The sequence below is a fragment of the Ranitomeya variabilis genome, chromosome 3 (genome assembly GCF_051348905.1).
Source record: "Ranitomeya variabilis isolate aRanVar5 chromosome 3, aRanVar5.hap1, whole genome shotgun sequence".
NCBI classification, from domain to species: Eukaryota; Metazoa; Chordata; class Amphibia; order Anura; family Dendrobatidae; genus Ranitomeya; species Ranitomeya variabilis.
Genome location: NC_135234.1, coordinates 211,326,305 through 211,347,803, shown reverse-complemented (window position 1 = coordinate 211,347,803; position 21,499 = coordinate 211,326,305). Strand labels below are relative to the sequence as shown.

The following is a 21,499-nucleotide window of genomic DNA, read 5'->3' as shown; positions in this document are numbered from 1 at the left end:
CTATTCCTGACTATGCTACCTGCTGCTGCTCCAGACCATACTGCTATTCCTGTGTACCGACCTTGGGCTATCCCTGAATTTGCAGCCTGCTGCTCCTTTGTAGTGATCTCTGCCTATCCCTGACTACTCTACCTGCTGCTTCTCCATACCATACCGCTATTCCTGTGTGCCGACCTCTGGCTATCCACTGACTATGCTACCTGCTGATTCTTCATACCATACTGCTGTTCCTGTGTACTGACCTCAGGCTATTCACTAACTTCCTGCCTGTGCTACCCCTAGTAGTTGCAGTAATAAAAACTCAAATCCTGACCCGGATCATAACAGCTATACTGTGAAGCGCCCTTCCACTTAAATTTTGTCACTACCGTATCGGCTGCTCCATGACAAAAGTGGATCTTTGTTGACCTTGACACATATAAAACCCTGTTGCCACAGTGCAACATAAGGTCTAGACTCTTATTTGGGCTTTAGTGGACACTCTTATGCAATAAAGTATGAGAAGAGAGGGTACATTTGTCTTCTGCTATGACCAGTCTTTCCATACATCCAGTCTCCTTATTTTTGGCAAAGTAAGCCTTCTGCAATAGTTTTATGTATGGAAATTACTAGTCAATTAGAAACCCGACTCTCCACTACAAAGCAGAATAGTCAAGGGTATAAAGGCTTTTTCTGCAAATTCAGTAAACAAAACCCTGTACTCCAGATGGATGATGAAAACTGTGAGGATTTGCAAAAACAGAACCCCCGGATCACCAGGACCGAACACTGACTAGGAGTGTTTTTAACAATATAAGCATAACCCTAGTGCGGCGCCCCAGGGTCCTGGTCGTCGCAGTGGTATTGCTTTCCTGTCGGGGAGAGTGATGCTAAGTTTGGAGGCAAAGAAGGATAACTGCATGCAGGTATCACAAACATGCAACACATTTCACACTCCAGGCCACCAGGGGAAGCTCCTGACTAGTGTTGAGCATTCCGATACCGCAAGTATCGGGTATCGGCCGATACTTGCGGTATCGGAATTCCGATACCGAGATCCGATACTTTTGTGGTATCGGGAATCGGTATCGAAACAACATTAATGTGTAAAATAAAGAATTAAAATAAAAAATATTGATATACTCACCTGTCCGGAGGCCCCTGGACATCACCGCTGGTAACTGGCAGCCTTCTTTGCTTAAAATGAGCGCGTTTATGGCCTTCAATGACGTCACGGTTTCTGATTGGTCGCGTGCCGCTCATGTGACAGCCACGCGACCAATCACAAGCCGTGACGTAATTCTCAGGTCCTAAATTCCTAATTCTAGGAATTTAGGACCTGAGAATTACGTCACGGCTTGTGATTGGTCGCGTGGCGGTCACATGAGCGGCACGCGACCAATCAGAAGCCGTGACATCATGGAAGGCCATAAACGCGCTCATTTTAAGCAAAGAAGGCTGCCGGTTCACAGCGGTAAGGTCCAGGCTGCGTCGGAGAGGTGAGTATATCAATATTTTTTATTTTAATTCTTTATTTTACACATTAATATGGATCCCAGGGCCTGAAGGAGAGTTTCCTCTCCTTCAGACCCTGGGAACCATCAGGGATACCTTCCAATACTTGAGTCCCATTCACTTGTATTGGTATCGGGTATCGGTATCTGATCAGATCCGATACTTTGCCGGTATCGGCCGATACTTTCCGATACCGATACTTTCAAGTATCGGACGGTATCACTCAACACTACTCCTGACCCTATTTATTAGGTCACTCCCCATATATATATAAGTGGTAGTCTGTAGGGAGAGTTAGTTAGTTCCAGACAGGAGTTCTGGCAGAAAGTTCCAGACCATAGTCTGAGGTGGACAGAGGGTCAAATGAGCTGTGCATGCCCTCAGAGCTGCAGCTCCCAGAAAGAGACATTGAAAGGCAGAATTGTATTGCAGCGAGCGTGAAGGAAGTCGTAGCAAAGGAGAGGATACCAGAAGGGGACCAGCCCTGCACAGGCTGCCTCCTTCTAAGGCGCAGAAGCCCGGTAGCCAGAACACCGAGGGAGTAAGGACCTTTATGCTTTGCCCCAGAGACCGGCAGGACAGCTAATTGCAAGTTACCTGTCCGCCCTACACCCAGGAGGCATGGTGACACCTACAGAGCCGGGTTATCTAAGAGACCCTATAAACAGGCTCAAGTCACCAGTTATACGAGTTTTGTCCTATCCTATATGGGGGACAGAGAGAGCGAAACATCGCAACTGTGAGACTCTTATGTGAAGCCATAGGCAGTAAGGGACTACACCACTATAGCGCAAGGGAAGGCTATTGATTTCCACCTGGATAAGGGGACTCTGGACTTGCCTCCAAACCGGCCAGACTCTGCCTGCCCTGTAATCTGGTGCCCTGGACTGTGGATGCTGAAGTCTTCAGTAAAGGTAAAGAGACTGCAACCTTGTGTCCTCGTTCTTCTCTGCGCCTCTCACCATCCACCATCTACACACCGGGAGGCCCTGGGGACATACTTCACCTGTGGGAAGGTATATCATCTAGCTGCCATAACATCACCCCAGCAGACCCCTTAAAGCAGCATCGGTCACCCTGACCGAATACCACAGGTGGTGTCACGGACATTCCCCTTAAAAACCTTTCCCTTTACATGGACGTCACAGGGCCATGGGCCAGGTCAGCCACCGTGACATCCCCCTGTGAACTGCAGGACCCGGTACCGAGTACCCCACGGCCCTTGGGGGGCGATTCACTAGTGTCTTCTAATACACAACCAGATGAGATGATCAATGGATCATGTGCACCATTCCCAAACCATTTACAGTATATACAAAAAGTGAGTACACCCCTCATATTTTTGTAAATATTTTATTATATGTTTTCATGGGACAACACTGAAGATATGACACTTTGATACAATATATAATAGTGTACAGATTGTATAAAAGTATAAACTTTGTGTGCCCTCTTAATAACTCAACACATAGCCATTAATGTCTAAACCGCTGGCAACATAAGTGAGTACTCCCCTAAGTGAAAATTGCCAAATTGTGTCCAATTAGCTGTTTTCCCTCCCTGGTGTCATGTGAGTCATTAGTGTTACAAGGTCACAGGTGGGAATGTGGAGCTGGTGTGTTAAATTTGGTGTTATCGCTCTCACACTCTCTCATACTCGTCACTGGAAGTTCAACATGGCACCTCATGGCAAAGAACTCTCTGAGGATCTGAAAAAAAGAATTGTTGCTCTTGTGACAGAGACACTGGTGAAGTGATGGAGGGGAGATATGTGCCACTGCGCATGATGGAGTCAGTGATGTAAAACCAGAGTAGTTTACTCCAGCACACTACGTGTTGAGAGGATTAAATGAGAGTTATGTTATGGGCTGGTTTTAGTGGGCCTCCATAGAGTGGGTGGGAGGGGGTCCACCGTATCTCCACCTGCAGAGTCCCGACAGGACGTGTGTGATGACAGGATCATATGATCAGTCACATGATGGATGAGTCACAAGGTCTGGGCTCAAATGGCTGAAGGCCAGAGCTTTCAGTGTTCAGTGTGGGCCTGGAGAGAGAGCTAAACCTGAACTGAGGACATTGCTGCCTGTGAGCGGGCTAACCCCCGCTAGGAAAAAGACTGTGTTTCTTTTTTCTTTGTTTTGCCCAGAGGGCCGTGTTTACTTTTCCAAGCTTGGTTTATGATACAATAAACCAAGCCTTTTCTTAAAGAGACAGTGTTCCAGTTATACCTCTGTGTCCAACCGAATGAGCCGCTCTACCACAGCTGGTGGGTTAGAAGTGAGGGCAGTTTCCCAGTGAACATGTGTGCCGGCCACAAGCCAGCATAGATGTTAGGCAAGATGGAGGACCTGCTAAAACATGTGCTACAAGCACAGCAGCTATAACATCAGCAGCAATTACAGCAGTAATAGATGGTGCAACAGAAGACCAGTAAATTGCTTATACAACAAATGCATCAGCAACATCAGCAGCAGATTGACTTACTGGCAGAGACGGTTCGTGGAAGTCTGACAGCCCCTCCCCCAAGTCCAGGTGACAATACGTTCGTCGACGTAAGACGGTAAGCCGAGCCATGCAAACAATGACCCTTGGCGATGATGTGGAGGCCTTTTTGACTGTGTTCGAGCAGGTGGCGGACCGTGAGAAGCTACCACCAGAGCAGTGGACGGAGGTGCTAGCCCCCTATTTGACTGGTGAGCCCCAGAGGGACTATTATGATTGGGCACTGCAGGATGCGCAGGAGTATACCAAACTAAAAACTGAAATTTTGGCATGCACAGGAGTGACTGTCAGTCAGAGCACAAAGGGTTCACCACTTGGGCCTATTATGGGGACAAACCGCCTCATTTCCAAATGTTTGACCTACGGCATCTGGTGCAAAAATAGCTCCACCTGGAATCCTCCACTCCAGGCCAGATGGTCGAGCGTGTTGTCATGGATAGGTTTGTGCACTCCCTTCCTAGGCTGATGCAGACCTGGGTTGCCCAGGAAGATCAACAAAATGCAGACGAATTGGTGAGTCTAGTGCAACAGTTCCCGGTGGTCGAGAGGTCTCTAAGGAATCCAGGGGGTGGTGCATCCTTATACTGGGGTACGCAGGGTGAACCTGAGCCCCAAAAGAGGGGTAGTGAATCCACCACTGGGAGGAGTCCTAGATCCCAAGGGGTCACTGAGGGGTTGTCAAAGGCCACGGGTAAAGACTTGCTTTGCTGGAGATGGTGTGGTCCCAGACATATAGCCCTTGGTTGTCCCTTGTCCTCCAAAGTGATGGACTGTAGCCTAGGGAGGTGCTGCTCCTACTATGCCTACCCCGCCTGCAGTGTGGACTACAGCCCAGTGAGGGGATACAGGCATGTCCCATGTCAATAAATGGGGTGCTTGTCACAGGACTCTTAGACTCAGGGAGTTAGGCGACCCTGATAAGGGCCAAACTTCCCCATCAGTTGATCCTGGGGAAACACGTGGGTGTACGTTGTATCCACGGGACACCAAAGACTATCCCATGGCCAGAGTGTCGGTTAAAACAAGCCGGGGTATGGAGCCCCATGAAGTCGGGGTGATCGAAGGTTTGCTGCAACCCATGATAATCGGGAGGGACTTCAGCCTTTTCTGGGACTTGTGGGGGAAAGCGGAGATATTAAAGGATGCAGACAAGAGCAGCTCAATCCTGTTGAAACCCCAACACAGTCAGAGATGAATGAGTTCCCCTTGTGTGTGCTGGTTGGTGACGAGGATGAGATGGTGACCAGTGAGACTGAAATTCCTGAACTGTGGGTTTCTGAGGAGAATTTTGGGACTGCCCAAATGCAGGACTTGACCTTGAAAAATTTAGTGTCTTGCCTACTGTCAAGCATGGTGGTGGGAGTGTCATGGTTTGAGGCTGCATTAGTGCTGCTGGCTGTGAGGATCTACAGTTCATTACAGGAACATGCCAACATGTAATGTGATATACTGAAGCAGATCATGATCCCCTTCCTCCCAACATGATAATGACCCAAAAAACTCCTCCAAGACAACCACTGCCTTGCTAAATAAACTGGGGGTAAAGATGCTGGACTGGCCATTTATGTCTCCAGACCTAAACAGTATTAAGCATATGTGGGGCAAGCTCAAATGGAAAGTAGGGAAGCGCAAGGTCTCTAACATCCACCATCATGGAGGAGTGGAAGAGGATTCCAGTGGCAACCTGTGAAGCTCTAGTAAACTCCATCAGCAAGAGATTTAGGACAGTGCTTGAAAATATTTGTGGCCACACAAAATATTGACACTTTGGGCCCATTTTGGCCATTTTCACTTGGGGGTACTCACTTTTGTTGCCAGCCGTTTAGACATTTATGGCTGTGTGTTGAAAGCACACCAAATTTACACTGTTATACAAGCTGACTACTTTACATTGTATCACAGTGTCATATCTTCAGTGTTGTGCCATGAAAAGATAAAATATTTACAAAAATGTGAGGGATGTACTCACTTTTGTGATATACTGTATTAATTCCACACAGTATTACATTAGAGCTAAAGTGAACACCATTTCATTTTCTTTTTAGTGTAAAAGAGAAATGGCTTTTATACTTTTCTAGAAATGAAGCAGCTCGTAGACTATGAAAGTGACCGAAGTGAGACAAGTTCTTCATATATAATAATATAGATTACACGAGTCTGTGTTCCTATTAAGCTGGCAGTTCGATGAATTTTAATATATTTCTTAGAATTCTATAGATCAACAGGGCAGTGGGATTTTACTGGTTTAATTACCAGTTCCATTTATTGATGTGTAAGTGACTCAGAATCTCATGAATCCCAAGACTCCATGAGGAGCCGCAATATCATTAGGTTCCTGATGTCTTGACCTTAGTGTGTAGATATTTAATTGTCTATTAAATAAAAAGCTGGGCCTGGAATTGAGAGCTCATTAGCGCTAAAAATAACAGAGGTCTACCTTCGCCTTTTCTACTGGTGTAAATGATGATAATAAATGTATTATTCGGGAATAGATGTCAACACATAAATATGACTCAGAAAGTTTCTTCTTGCTTTTTATCCTCATGTGTGAGTCAATTCTTTTAGATTTTATCCTGATTTATTTATCTAAACTTTTAGATTTATTGAAGATACAATCTTTTATTTTTGACTCATTGTCCTGACTGCTTACTGTGAATGTGGAATCAAACAGGTTGAGAATGGATGAAGAAAGATTAAGAAATATTATCTTCCTTTGTAATGTGTAGGTATTCACTGAAATGTGTATAATTAAATAAATTGTTATATTACAGAATATATTGTCCTCCAAACATTAATTGGGGATTTGTTCATTTAATAATACCAGTTTTGGGGCATAATTGCACTAAAGCATATTTGTCACAATGTTATGCTGTGTAACACATGTGGGTGTGGTTCCACTGCGCTACTGGCCAAGGGGTGAATTTATAAGAAGGCACCTTCAGGTGAGTATTATGCGATGACAACCAAACTTTATCTCCGGGTTGGTAATGGGGCGAAGAACCTCTCGTCTGCATCAGACTTGATCATGGCCTTAAAGGGGTTGTCCAGTCAAAACCAAAAAGTCTGCAGTCACTCTTTGTGACTGCAAACTTATGAATTCCCCAGCGCATGCACTGTGCGCTGCGGGGATTTGCCGGTTTCAGACACAGGACTGGATGGTATGTATGTGTTATACATACTCCCAGGCCAGTGGGCATGGCCTCGCTCCATACAAGTGTAGAGAGTAAGGCCGCGCCCACTGGCTGTGGGTATGTATAACTCATACATACCCTCCGGTCTCAGGTCTGAAACTGGTGAATCTCCACAGCACACAGTGCATGCGCTGGGAGATTCATAAGTCTGCAGTCACACAGAGTTCTTGTTCTTGATGGTGATTTTGTTAAGACCCCGATAATCAATGCAGGGACATAGGGAGTCAGTCACCCTTCTTAGTCACAGAGAAGAAGCTGGCACCGAAAGGAGAAGAATCCATAGACTATATTTTCTTTGATGTATCTCGACATGGGGCAAGTTTCTGGCAATAACAGCGGATACATCGGACCTCAGGGTGGAGAGGTGCCAGGCTGCAGATCGATGGGACAATTATATGGTCTATGAGGTGGCAAGACATCTGCCTTCTCACAAAAGATGTCTGCAAAGGCATGATAACAGGTGGGTAGAGAAGCAAGGTTCGAAATCTTGGGTTTGAAAAGACAGTTGGTAGCGCAATACAGTTCCCACTGAAGCACCTGGCCAGTAGATCAGTCAACAAAGGACTTGTGTACACACAACAATGGAAGGTCCAGAAGAATAGAGTTTACAGACTTAGGAAGCACATAGAACAAAATCTCTTTGGAGTGCAGGATTTCCATCTGTAAGGTGACTGGCTGCATGATATATTAGACAGGTTCTGCCAGGAATTATCCGTCTATGGAAGCAATAGTCAGGGGATGTTCAAGCTGTTTTATAAGAAGCTGGAGTTGAAGAACCAGGTTCAGATGGATGAAGTTGGCAGCGAAGCCGGAGTCAAGATGGGCTGTCGTGGAGAGTGACCTCTTTCCCCAGACCAGGGTGACTTCGGTCAAAAGTGTTGGAGAGCCGTCTTTCTCACCTAGGGTCGTCTCTGCGGACAGTCCTAGGTGCTGTAGTTTCCCGGCCTCACCGGGCTCTGACAAGCATAATGTCCTTTGCCTCCACAACACATGCAGTCGTTTTCTCTAAACCTTTACTGCTACTCTTTTACTAAAAGCTTAAACCATTCCACTTGCATCGTGTCTAAAGCTGGAGGTTTGCATCAGCAAAGGGGTATTGGAAGGATGGAGCCAGTCTGGGTGGTCTTCTGACACAAGGAGATACAACAGCTTGCTCCAGAGCTCACTTATGTGTTGTGATCCGCTTTTTGGGCTCCCCTGGTGGTGGCTGGTGGTACTGGAGACTTGTGTGTGCTTTTCTGCCTCGGCTCACCTGCTTCCATCAGTTTTGGGAGTTCCCTATTTAGCCTTGCTCTCCAGTCACTTCCTTGCCGGTCATCATTGTAACCTGAGTCATTCAGTTGCATGTTCCTGCTACTAGTCTGCTGATCAGCTAAGTGGACTCTTGTCCTTATTGTTTTGTATTTCTTGTCCAGTTTACAGTTTTGTCATTTCCTGTTACTGGAAGCTCTTGTGGACTGAAATTGCCACTCCTGTGTCATGAGTTGACACAGGAGTCTTAAAGTAATTTCAGGATGGGTTTTTGAAAGGGTTTTTCAGCTGACCGTGAAGTCCTCTTTTGTATCCTTCCTCTATCTAGTAAGTGGACCTCGCTTTGCTAAATCTACCTTCATACTGTGTATGTCTTTTCCTCTGAACTCACCGTTAATATATGTGGGGGCTACTATCATCTTTGGGGAATTTCTCTAGAGGTAAGCCAGGTCTGTTCCTTCCTCTTCCAGGCGTAGTTAGTTCTCCGGCTGGCGCGTGGCATTTAGGCAGCCGTAGGAATGCTCCCTGGCTACTGTTAGTTGTGTGGTAGATTTAGGTCACGGTTAGCTTGAGTTTCCATCACCCGAGAGCTAGTCTGTTATTTTTGTGTTTCTGATGTTCCCATGCCATTGGGAAATCATGACAGTATGACCGGCCACTGTTAAAGTAATTGGCAGAAGAAAGGAGAGTAAAAGAAGTCTGTAGATTTTTTTTTTTGATTTTTTTTTTTTCCTTTTCATGTTTGCCACTTAGTTGGCTCAGTTGTATTTCTGCTCTATTTACAGCCTTGCTTTTCTCACCTTCTAATCCTTGAATGGCTCTGATCTCTCCGGTTTAAGGATGGACCCTCAGAGTTTGGCTGCAGGTTTAAATAATCTTGCTACGAAGGTTCAGAATTTACAAGATTATGTTATACGTACTCCTATTTCTGAACCTAAGATTCCTACACCAGAGGTATTTTCCGGAGATAGATCTCGGTTTCTGAATTTCAAATGTAATTGTAAATTATTCCTTTCACTCAGACCTCACTCCTCTGGAGATCCTGTTCAGCAGGTTAAGATTGTGATTTCTTTGCTGCGAGGTGACCCTCAAAATTGGGCATTTTCATTGACACCAGGGGATCCTGCGTTGCTCAATGTGGATGCGTTTTTTCTGGCTTTAGGGTTGCTGTATGAGGAACCTAATTTGGAGATTCAAGCTGAAAAAGCTTTAATAGCCCTGTCTCAAGGGCAAGATGAAGCTGAGATATACTGCCAAAAATTTCGTAAATGGTCTGTGCTTACTCAGTGGAATGAGTGTGCCCTAGCGGCAAATTTCAGAGAGGGCCTTTCTGATGCCGTTAAGGATGTCATGGTGGGGTTTCCTACGCCCACAGGTCTGAATGAGTCCATGACAATGGCGTCATTGGCTTGAGGGTGCTAGACATCAGGTGGTGGTTTTGACTGATCACAAGAATCTGATTTATCTTGAGTCTGCCAGGCGCCTGAATCCTAGACAGGCGCGCTGGTCGTTGTTTTTCTCTCGGTTTAATTTTGTGGTCTCATATCTACCAGGTTCTAAGAATGTGAAGGCGGATGCCCTTTCTAGGAGTTTTGAGCCTGATTCCCCTGGTGATTCGGAACCTACAGGTATCCTTAAGGATGGGGTGATATTATCCGCTACTTCCCCAGATCTGCGACGTGCTTTGCAAGAGTTTCAGGCGGATAGACCTGATCGCTGTCCACCTGGTAGACTGTTTGTTCCTGATGATTGGACCAGTAGAGTCATCTCGGAGGTTCATTCTTCTACGCTGGCGGGTCATCCTGGAATTTTTGGTACCAGGGATTTGGTGGCTAGATCCTTCTGGTGGCCATCTCTGTCTCGAGATGTGCGTGTTTTTGTGCAGTCTTGTGATGTGTGTGCTCGGGCCAAGCCTTGTTGTTCTAGGGCTAGCGGGTTGTTGTTGCCCTTGCCTATTCCGAAGAGGCCTTGGACGCACATCTCGATGGACTTTATTTCTGATCTTCCTGTCTCTCAGAGGATGTCTGTTATCTGGGTGGTGTGTGACCGTTTTTCTAAGATGGTTCATTTGGTGCCATTGCCTAAGTTGCCTTCCTCGTCTGAGTTGGTTCCTTTGTTTTTTCAAAATGTGGTTCGCTTGCATGGTATTCCTGAAAATATCGTTTCTGATAGGGGTACCCAGTTCGTTTCTAGATTTTGGCGGGCATTCTGTGCCAGGTTGGGCATTGATTTGTCTTTTTCGTCTGCCTTCCATCCTCAGACTAATGGCCAGACGGAGCGAACTAATCAAACTTTGGAGACGTATTTGAGGTGTTTTGTGTCTGCGGATCAGGATGATTGGGTTGCCTTTTTGCCGTTGGCGGAGTTTGCTCTTAATAATCGGGCTAGTTCGGCCACTTTGGTTTCCCCTTTCTTTTGCAATTCGGGGTTTCATCCCCGTTTTTCTTCTGGTCAGGTGGAGTCTTCGGATTATCCTGGAGTAGATGCTGTGGTGGATCGGTTGTATCAGATTTGGGAACAAGTGGTGGACAATTTGAATTTGTCCCAGGAGAGGACTCAGCGGTTTGCTAACCGCCAGCGTCGGGTTGGTCCTCGCCTTCGTGTTGGGGACTTGGTGTGGTTGTCTTCCCGTTTTGTCCCAATGAGGGTTTCTTCTCCTAAATTTAAGCCTCAGTTCATCGGTCCCTATAGGATTTTGGAGATTATTAACCCTGTTTCCTTTCGTTTGGACCTTCCGGCATCTTTCGCTATCCATAATGTGTTCCATCGGTCGTTGTTGCGGAGATACGAGGTGCCGGTGGTTCCTTCTGCTGAGCCTCCTGCTCCTGTGCTGGTTGAGGGTGAATTGGAGTACGTTATAGAGAAGATCTTGGACTCCCGTATTTCCAGGCGGAGACTCCAGTATCTGGTTAAATGGAAGGGCTATGGTCAGGAAGATAATTCTTGGGTAACTGCCTCTGATGTTCATGCCTCGGATTTGGTTCGTGCCTTTCATAGGGCTCATCCAGGTCGCCCTGGCGGTTCTTGTGAGGGTTCGGTGCCCCCTCCTTAAGGGGGGGGTACTGTTGTGATCCGCTTTTTGGGCTCCCCTGGTGGTGGCTGGTGGTACTGGAGACTTGTGTGTGCTTTTCTGCCTCGGCTCACCTGCTTCCATCAGTTTTGGGAGTTCCCTATTTAGCCTTGCTCTCCAGTCACTTCCTTGCCGGTCATCATTGTAACCTGAGTCATTCAGTTGCATGTTCCTGCTACTAGTCTGCTGATCAGCTAAGTGGACTCTTGTCCTTATTGTTTTGTATTTCTTGTCCAGTTTACAGTTTTGTCATTTCCTGTTACTGGAAGCTCTTGTGGACTGAAATTGCCACTCCTGTGTCATGAGTTGACACAGGAGTCTTAAAGTAATTTCAGGATGGGTTTTTGAAAGGGTTTTTCAGCTGACCGTGAAGTCCTCTTTTGTATCCTTCCTCTATCTAGTAAGTGGACCTCGCCTTGCTAAATCTACCTTCATACTGTGTATGTCTTTTCCTCTGAACTCACCGTTAATATATGTGGGGGCTACTATCATCTTTGGGGAATTTCTCTAGAGGTAAGCCAGGTCTGTTCCTTCCTCTTCCAGGCGTAGTTAGTTCTCCGGCTGGCGCGTGGCATTTAGGCAGCCGTAGGAATGCTCCCTGGCTACTGTTAGTTGTGTGGTAGATTTAGGTCACGGTTAGCTTGAGTTTCCATCACCCGAGAGCTAGTCTGTTATTTTTGTGTTTCTGATGTTCCCATGCCATTGGGAAATCATGACACTTATGGAAGCAGTGATCAACCCTAGTAGCCAGGTGTACTAGTGCATCTAGGGATTTCTGCCCGCCAATTCATTCTTGATACGTCTGGACAGAACCTGCCAGAAGGTTGCTGCTATAGCTTAAATTAAAAAATAGAATATCCAGCTGCAGTAAAATTGTGAACTTTATTGCAGAAAAATAAAAAATATGACTTCAAATGGATTCCATGAATATAACCACATATGACCTACATCCTTTATCAGAGCTAATGTTAGTAAGAGCTCACCAATCTGAAATACATCCTGTTAACCCCTTTCCAACGTTGGGCATTATTATACGCCCACGTTGGACTCCCTCCCTTTCATGTGGGCTCCGGCACTGAGCCTACATCTTTCTCAGAACGTCAGCTGTTTTGATCAGCTGACATGTGCATCTAACAGCCCCAGGTGGAATCACGATCCACCCATGGCTGTTAACCCATTAAATGCTGCTGTCGATCTCTGGCAGCGGCATTTAACTGGTGCTTCTGGGATGCACGCCGATCGGTGACTGTGGGTCACCGATTGGTTGGCATGACAACCAGAGGACTCCAGCAAATCTCTATGGTTGTCATAGCTGGATTGTTATGAGCACTGCCTGGTGGTCGGCACTCATAGCAAGTGAGCATTCCTGCTACACACAGGCGATCTGATCATTGTCTGTATGTAGTAGAGCTAATGGGACAACTGCAGCTTCTAGTCTCCCAAGGAGACTATTGAAGCATGCAAAAAGTAAAAAAAAAAAAGTTGTAAAAAAATATATAAAAGTTCAAATCACCCCCATTTCGCCCTACTCAAAATAAAACAATAAAAAAATCAAACATACACATATTTTTTATCGCTGAGTTCTAAATCGCCCGATCTATCAATATAAAAAAAGAATTAACCTGATCGCTAAACGGCTTAACGAGAAAAAAAGTCAAACTGCCAGAATTACATTTAAATAAATAAGAACCTAGACATATTTGATGTCTATGAACTCGTAATGACCTGGAGAATCATAATTGCAGGTCAGTTTTAGCAGTTAGTGAACATGGTAAAAAAACAAACAAAAAACAACTGTGGAATGGCACTTTTTTTGCAATTTCACCGCTCTTTGAACTTTTTTCCTGTTTTCCCGTACACGATATGCTAAAACCAATGGTGTTGTTGAAAAATACAACTTGTCCCGCAAATAGCAAGCCCTCAGATGGCCATTTTGACAAAAAAAATAAAAAAGTTATGGCTCTGGGAAGAAGAAGAGCAAAAAAACGAAAAGCAAAAACAGAAAATGACCCGGGGTTAAGGGGTTAATCCCAAACAGGTGCATGACACCGACGTGACATAGGATCAGGTGATATGTAAATCTAACGTGAATGAGAAAAATCCAAACAATTAAAAATTGACACATCAACAACAATACAAACGGTTGAAGGAAAAAAACAAGAAAGAAATAAAATAAATAATGAAACATAGTCTCCCTGTGTATGTTTAAACCATCTGGAACCCATGTACCTAGATTGTAGATCCAGAAAGCTTCACGTGTATCAAGCCTTCCCGTCTGGTCTCCTTCCCTGCTTGAAATGTTGACTTTTTTTCATTGCCAGAGACTTGCAGCGAAGAGGCATTTCTGTAATGGTGATAAAATGTTTGGATGCATGTGATATGTTATGTATGTTACAAGTGATGCTGATTATATCAGTAAGAAGTTCAGAAATATGGAATTTCAGTTTTTAGGATGTACAACCTGCATACATTTTATGGCATATAGAACAGTTTATAATGTAAACTACATTATGTGAATTGCAGTTGATATACTGTTCAATGTCATAGCTATTGGTGTTATTATGATTAAAGAAGGTTTTGGTTACCATGACATGTGTGCATGTTCTGCAACGATTATTGCCACATTTCTAAAATCGCCTGAGTGTAAGCCAAGTTTTATTTTTAGGGACAATGTAGAAAACGGTCAAAGGAGCGCAAAGAACACAAGGACAAGGTAGTAGTTTCTTAAGCCCACAACGCGTTTCGATGGTAAACCGTCTTCATCAGGTGGCAATTTAGTTTTACTTTTAGTCTGAGATGGAAAAAAATCAGGGGTGAAATCCAATTGCTTATAGTGGTGGCTCTCTTGGACAACCTGATTGTAAAATCTTGGATAATGCCAAATCTTCGTGTAACAGAGGAAGGAATTTACGTATAATAGATTTGATATTGTTAAATTGAAGACTATATTGCAGTGACAAAATTGGTTTCATGGTTTTGTCAAATCTATTTTTGCTGTTAGTATTGTTATGTCCTCTAATTAAATTGGTGCGTATTCTGGTCTGGACTATATGTTCTGCTCTATCCAGCATCCAAGGGAATATCCCTTTTTGGATAGTCTATTTCTAGATTCCACTAGAATTTGGTTTGGCTTTTTGTTTTTGTTGTTGTCTTTGGTGCAACTACTATGGACATGTAGAATAGTATTGCCTGTATTTGGTTTAACCTGTGACAGTAGAAATTATTTCATTATGCATGTCCTTTAATTGCAAATCCAGGAACGAAATTTGTGATTTCTGGAATGTCGATGTAAATTTGAGGTTATAATTGTTGCTATTAATGTATTTGACAAAATCTGGTATGGCTTACACCCCCTCCAGGTGAAGAGGAGGTCATCAATGTATCTGCCATACCAGACCGAGTGAGAAGAAAAGGAGTTGTCAATGGAATAAAGATACTCCAATTCCCAAAATTACATCACCAAATTTGCTAACGAGGAAGAATATTTCACTTCCATGGAAACTCCTTTATATCGTAAAAAGAAACTATGATCAAATGTAAAAAAAATTGCAAGTCATAAGGAGATATGTGACATGGATAATACATTTCTACAAATCAGTAAAATAACTGCTGTGATTAAATAGATGAAATTATAGAGTTGTAATAGCTACAATGTGCAGTATTGATGTATATAACAGAATTACATCACATCTGAGCCAAATATTACCCTCAGACTACATTTTATCAGAAAACTAATCAAATATGTCACGTGAGTCTTTGAGGAAACCTGGAAACCTCTAGGCCAGGGGTTGAAGAAGTGAATTGTGCCATTAACTCAAATATTCAGTGATATACCCTATCTCTGAAATGATAGGGCTCATTGGGGAGGGTCTATTGCTTTATGGATCTTGAGGAGAACATGTATAGTTGGCGTAATGGGATGTTCCACCATGTTCCACCATAACATATTCTTCCTCTTTCTTGGCCTAATGAAAGTCCATTTTGTATAATGTTAACCATTTCTTTCAGAAAAAAATGTTGTCGGCTTATTTGGCAATGTTTTGTATGTGGAAATGTCCGACATCAAGTTCAAAATGTGTGCTTTGTAGACTTCTGAATCAATAATGACCACTATCCCTCCTTTGAGGGACAATTTAACTGGGATGTCATCCATATTTCTGAGTTTGCATATTGCAGAATGCTGTGATGGTGAAAAATGTAGTCTAGATTTGCTATTTCTGGTATGGTCATATAGAGACTTCCTGCAGTCCACTCTGGATTGGATAGCATTAAAAAGGGGGTGTTTGGATTTAAAGGGTAGTTTATGGACGGCCAATATATCAAAAGGACCGTTTAGATTTTGTAAAGAGTGTAGGTGAATAGATTGTTGTTCATGGTGTCAAATTTACAAAATTAATTGTTATTACGTATAGTAGGAGTAAGATCATCCTGAATCGGCTGAACTTGACTATAAAAATGTCTCAAATGGTCAAATTACTCAAGTATCTATCTATAACAAGTAATGTGGAAAATAGATTAAAGTCCCTAACGGGAACAAAATTGAGTCCATAAGACAAAGCATCCATTGGGTGGGTGTAGGGTACAGATGATAGGTTCAAAACGTTGGTATTATTGTTCAGATTTAGGTTAGTTTCTTGTGGCATGTTGTCATAACACTTGTGATTTCTATGCTCGCGGCCGCGACGTCCATGGCGATTTTTGTATAGGGGAAAGAAATATAATTTGGCTACATGTAGAGTGGCCGAGGAAGGGTTTGGTTGATCTTCCTTTTTCTACTGGGTAAAAGTTTAAACAATTTTATATCTTTAAATACACCTTAAGTTGCAGAAAAATATACAAGATTTTCCTTTTTGGTATTATTGATCTTGTTAGATATATGGGGAGATAATATTCTTTTCTTTTTAATCCAGTTTTACTGTTCCAGTTTTATGACTTTTCTGAATTTGGAGAGTAGAGTTTAGTAAAACAAGTAGACAGACCTAGTAGATATATAGTAGATATAGATTTGAGAGGTTGGGAAGCCCCTTGTGCTAAAATAAGCTCAGGGTGGGGAGATTCCTGGTTCAAATGTCTACATTGTGGGAAGATATTAATGTTGCGTGGTAAGTATTCATTTAATAAAAAAATACCATTCGACTTATCGATGCAAAATTGAATACTCATTTGCATTGGACATGATATTTTGGAAATGATGAAGGTTATGTATAATATATCGGACAAGGTCTGACTTTGTTTTTTTTGTTTTTTTACTATAGGTGGGCTTGAAGATCATCCTGAGTCCCAACACTACACCCCATGCCTCAATTTACCTTTGCATGTTTCTGTGGTCTTCATGGGTTCTGCAACATGAAGCCAAAGAAAGAGGAATCGCAATCTGAACAGGAGACTTCAGTATGAAGGACACGAGCTTCCTTCTCAGGGATTCATCAGTCTGCGCTTTGTGCCAATAAATATGTAGGAGGTCATCCAAGACCAGTACAGTGCAAAGGCCGAGATAGCAAGCAATGTATTGCTGGGAATCAATTTCTGGCATCCAGAAATGAAGGATGTAAATATGTGCTGTTCCCTTTGTGAGGGAATTGGGAATTTAAGAAATAACGCTGCAATAATGCAATGACAGTAACTTATAGCCAAAAAAGCTGACAATCTAAAATGAGGATCTAGATGAAAAACGAATGTCTATTAAGTACCTAAAACTACCTATGTCTAGTCTTGTCCTAAGATGTTCATGACAATATTCCTAGCCAGCACAGAGAAATATCCTAAATGTGGCAACCAGATAAGTTGTTTTGGCTATCTGGACATCAATCAGCACCAGGGTATCTCGTATATAATTCCCTCATTGGCTATTTCAGTCAGATGGTGACAGACGCATGTACATGTGTAGCACTTACAATCGTCATATTTGATGATGGTGGACCAGTGGTTATAAGCAAGTAAGCAGGGATGGGTACAATCAGAGCACAATGTCTTCACATTAAAGAGAATCTGTCACTAGGCTTTTGCCACCTAATCTGACAACATCATTATGTAGAGACATAGACCCTGATTCCAGTGATGTGTCACTTACTGGGATACTTGCTGTAGATTTTATGAAATCACTTTTACTAGCTGCAGATTATCACTTAAGGACTAGTAAACTGACTACCATGTAATCCTCCAAATATATAGACTCTGTACAATCCGACTACTGATTGTTAGCTTCCTGCCTATGCACAGTGAGCACAGAAAGCGGCCAATCAAGTGTGTGGGTGGGTCATACAAAGTTTAGCATTGGAAAACTGGTAGATCTGCACTAGATAAAACTAGCAAAACTGCAGCAGTGATAGTGGAATCAGGGTCTCTGTCCCTACATTATGCTGTTCTCAGAAGGAGTAGCAACAACCTGGTGACAAATTCCTATTAAGTGACCTTGGAGGTAAAGATGTAGCCTTTCTTAAAATGACAAAGATATCATGATGTAGAAAAGTGTAACTTGACACCTAACTATACAAATTCTCAGTGGCTTTTGTTTTGGCAAATGCTAAGGTGGTCCGGCACCTAAAATGTAGTTTCTAACTATACATCCTTACACACTAGCCATAATTCCCTACATTTCTCCATATCCAGCTACTCCCTAAGGCTATGTGCACACGTCAGGATTTCTTGCAGAAATTTTCCTGACAAAAACCAGACATTTCTGCCAGAAATCCGCATGCGGATTTTTTCCGCGTTTTTCATGCGTTTTTGACACGCTTCTTGTGCGTTTTTTGTGCGTTTTTTTTCAAATGCATAGAATTGCGGGAAAAACGTGGAAAATCCACAAAATTAATGAACATGCTTTTTTTTTACCACGATGCTTTTTTTTCACGGAAAAAAACGCACCATGTGCACAAAACATGCAGAATGCATTCTAAATGATAGGATGCATAATTTATGCATTTTTAATGAGTTTTTATAGCGTTTTTATAGCAAAAAAAACTGAACGTGTGCACATACCCTAAATGTGTTTTGCTTTTTTACTGTACTTCTTGTGACATTTTGTTTGAGAGGACACTCAAATATGACGTCACTATAGGCTTGAGCTACACTCCCCACGGCATCCATCACCCCTCCTGGAGCAGCAGGATGTCACAGGAGGCAGAGCTGCAGTTACTTACTTGTTTCTTGCATCGCTGCCCTCTCTGAAGATGACCTGGATCCTGGGTGATGGACACTCTGGGAGATGTGAGTGCAGCGCCGGCATTTTGCTTCTGTCTCCGCCTCCTGTAGCTTCTTTGACAGAAGACATCGTCAGGAGGCAGTGATGGAAGCAGTGAGTGACAGCAATGCCACCCCACAGCTTTTAGCACCGCCGTCAAACTAGTCATCACAAGGTGGTGGCCCTAGGGTCACTCACTGCTTCTGTTTCCACTCTCTCCCTTGTCTTTCAGAGTTAGAAGCTACGGCATTGGGGGAGATATAATCTGAGAGCCAGCGCTGCACTCACATTAGCAACAACGTCTTCACAGGGGGCAGCGACACAAGCAACTAGTTTATAACTGGAGTGCAGCCCCAAAGCGTCACAGAAGCACAGGGAAAAACACATTTAGGGATTAGCTAGATAAGGAAAAGTGTAGGGAATTGTGTAATAAAGGAAATGACAAAAGTGGTTAGGGTGTGAGGATAGACAGAAAGTACTGGACCACGAAACCTTTAACTTTCCCCATCATTATATCTTCCTTGTGTGTTAGTTTAAGAAAGGCTGTATCTGCCAATCTATAAATCCATCTTTAAAATACATCATAAAATAAAATTACAACACAATATACAGAATTATATAATGTTATGACATGTTCGTAGCACGTCCAACCTATAGTCACACTTTGCATTCTTAACTTCTATTACAAGCATGCACATGTTTATTCAATCATTCCTAGGAGATATATATATATGTTGTCAATAACAACCTGCATACTAATTACCAATTAGCATGTTCATTATTCCATTTACTGTCATCAATAGTGCAAATGTAGCTAGAAACTATTGCTGCTAGATATATTTTTACTACATATCAGCCTCATTATTATTTTTATATACAGTAGAAATATCTAGGTTGTATGAAAAGCAAATATCTGTTAGTTAAACTAAATACTATATATTGTATAGAAGATATAGCATATTAGTAGCAGAATATAGAATATTTTTACATATAAAATAATGTAAAATGTACACTTTTTATGTCCAGTATGGAGCTTCTGACTATATTATATATAGTACTATATTTTATTAACATCTACAAATACATGTCAGTTATATTATATCCCCCTTTAAAGAGTTTCTCCAGTCTTAAGGTACAAGTCTGCAGTCACTCCTTGCCACTCTATGTGATTGCAGACTTGTAAATCCTTACACTGCGCACTGTGGGGGGTTCTCCAGTTTCGGGAGCGGGCAGTCATGCGACCACGAGTATCCAATTTGCATACATCCGGCCACATTCCGACTAGACTGTATCCAGCCTTCCTCAATTCACTTGCATTGAACGAGGCCATGCCCATCTAGTCGGCATGTGACTGCATGTATGCAAACCCCGTACTTATGATAACACTCCCAGGCTTGGAGAATCTTCAAAGCGCTATGAGGATTTACAAGTCTGCAGTCATATAGAATGATTACAGACTTGTAGCTTAAAGGGGTTGTCCAGTCTAGAATGACAAGTCTGCAGTCACTCTGTGTGACTGCAGACTTGTGAATCTTCCCAGCGCACGCACTGTGTGCTGTGAGAATTCGTCAGTGTCTGCACCAGGAACGATGCAATATGCATACTCCCGGCCAGAATCCGACTAGTGATCACGGCCTCACTCAATACAAGTGTCTTGAGCAAGACCATACCGACTTGACGAGTATTGGTTGGAAGTATGCATATCGCATACATGACCGCCCTTCCTGTTGCAGACACTGACGAATTCTCACAGCGCAAAGTGCATACGTTGGGAAGATTCATAGAGTGACTGCAAACTTGTCATTCTAGACTGGACAACCCCTTTAAGGAGTATTAGGAATAATTGGTTTACTAGAGATTCTGTGTAATGTTTGGGCAGGCCCTTGAAAAAGTAACTCCAGTCCAAACTGACCATTCACATTAACAGAGTCAACACTAATTAACAGTAATAATGAACAGTGAAAATTTAAGTTGCGTTTTTTTGTTATTTTTTTTAATTTTCTTTTTTTCAAAAATGCAATTTCATCACTCATCATGTTACCTCTACTTTCAAATAATGCTTGTTGTTTTTTTTTTCTTTTTCTTATTATTTGCTTTGCATGATCTGCTGAGATCAACTCTTCAAGCGCACTTCTACAACAAAATTAGTTCTTCGCTGTTAAGGTACCTTCACACGAAACGACATCGCTAGCGATCCGTGACGTTGCAGCGTCCTCGCTAGCGATATCGTTTCGTTTGACACGCAGCAGCGATCAGGATCCTGCTGTGATGTCGCTGGTCGCTGAATAAAGTCCAGAACTTTATTTGGTCGTCCGATCACTGTGTATCGTTGTGTTTGAAAGCAAAAGCAACGATACCCAGCGATGTTTTACACTGGTAACCAGGGTAAACATCGGGTTACTAAGCGCAGGGCCGCGCTTAGTAACCCGATGTTTACCCTGGTTACCAGCGTAAAAGTAAAAAAAACAAACAGCACATACTTACATGCGTCCCCCAGCGTCTGCTTCCTGACACTTACTGAGCGCCGGCCCTAAAGTGAAAGTGAAAGCACCGCTGTGCTGTTAGGGCCGGAGCTCAGTCAGTGTCAGGAAGCAGACGCTGGGGGACGCATGTAAGTATGTGCTTTGTTTTTTTTACTTTTACGCTGGTAACCAGGGTAAACATCGGGTTACTAAGCGCGGCCCTGCGCTTAGTAACCCGATGTTTACCCTGGTTACCTGGGGCCTTCGGCATCGTTGGTCGCTGGAGAGCGGTCTGTGTGACAGCTCTCCAGCGATCAAACAGCGACGCTGCAGCGATCGGCATCGTTGT

The 21,499-nt window shown here is 43.2% G+C and overlaps 1 protein-coding gene across 2 annotated transcripts in view; it reads left to right on the top strand.

Moving 5' to 3' along the window:
* The window catches only part of BLACAT1 (BLACAT1 overlapping LEMD1 locus), a 72,595-nt gene extending 51,743 nt beyond the window's left edge, over positions 1-20,852 (top strand). For both annotated transcript variants that reach the window (XM_077299503.1, XM_077299504.1), the window contains one exon: positions 16,764-20,852. In XM_077299503.1, the coding sequence (XP_077155618.1) occupies positions 16,804-16,905 (102 nt within the window). In that variant the 5' untranslated portion in view covers positions 16,764-16,803 and the 3' untranslated portion in view covers positions 16,906-20,852. The remainder of the gene's footprint in view (positions 1-16,763) is intronic.
* The last annotated feature ends 647 nt before the right edge of the window (positions 20,853-21,499 follow it).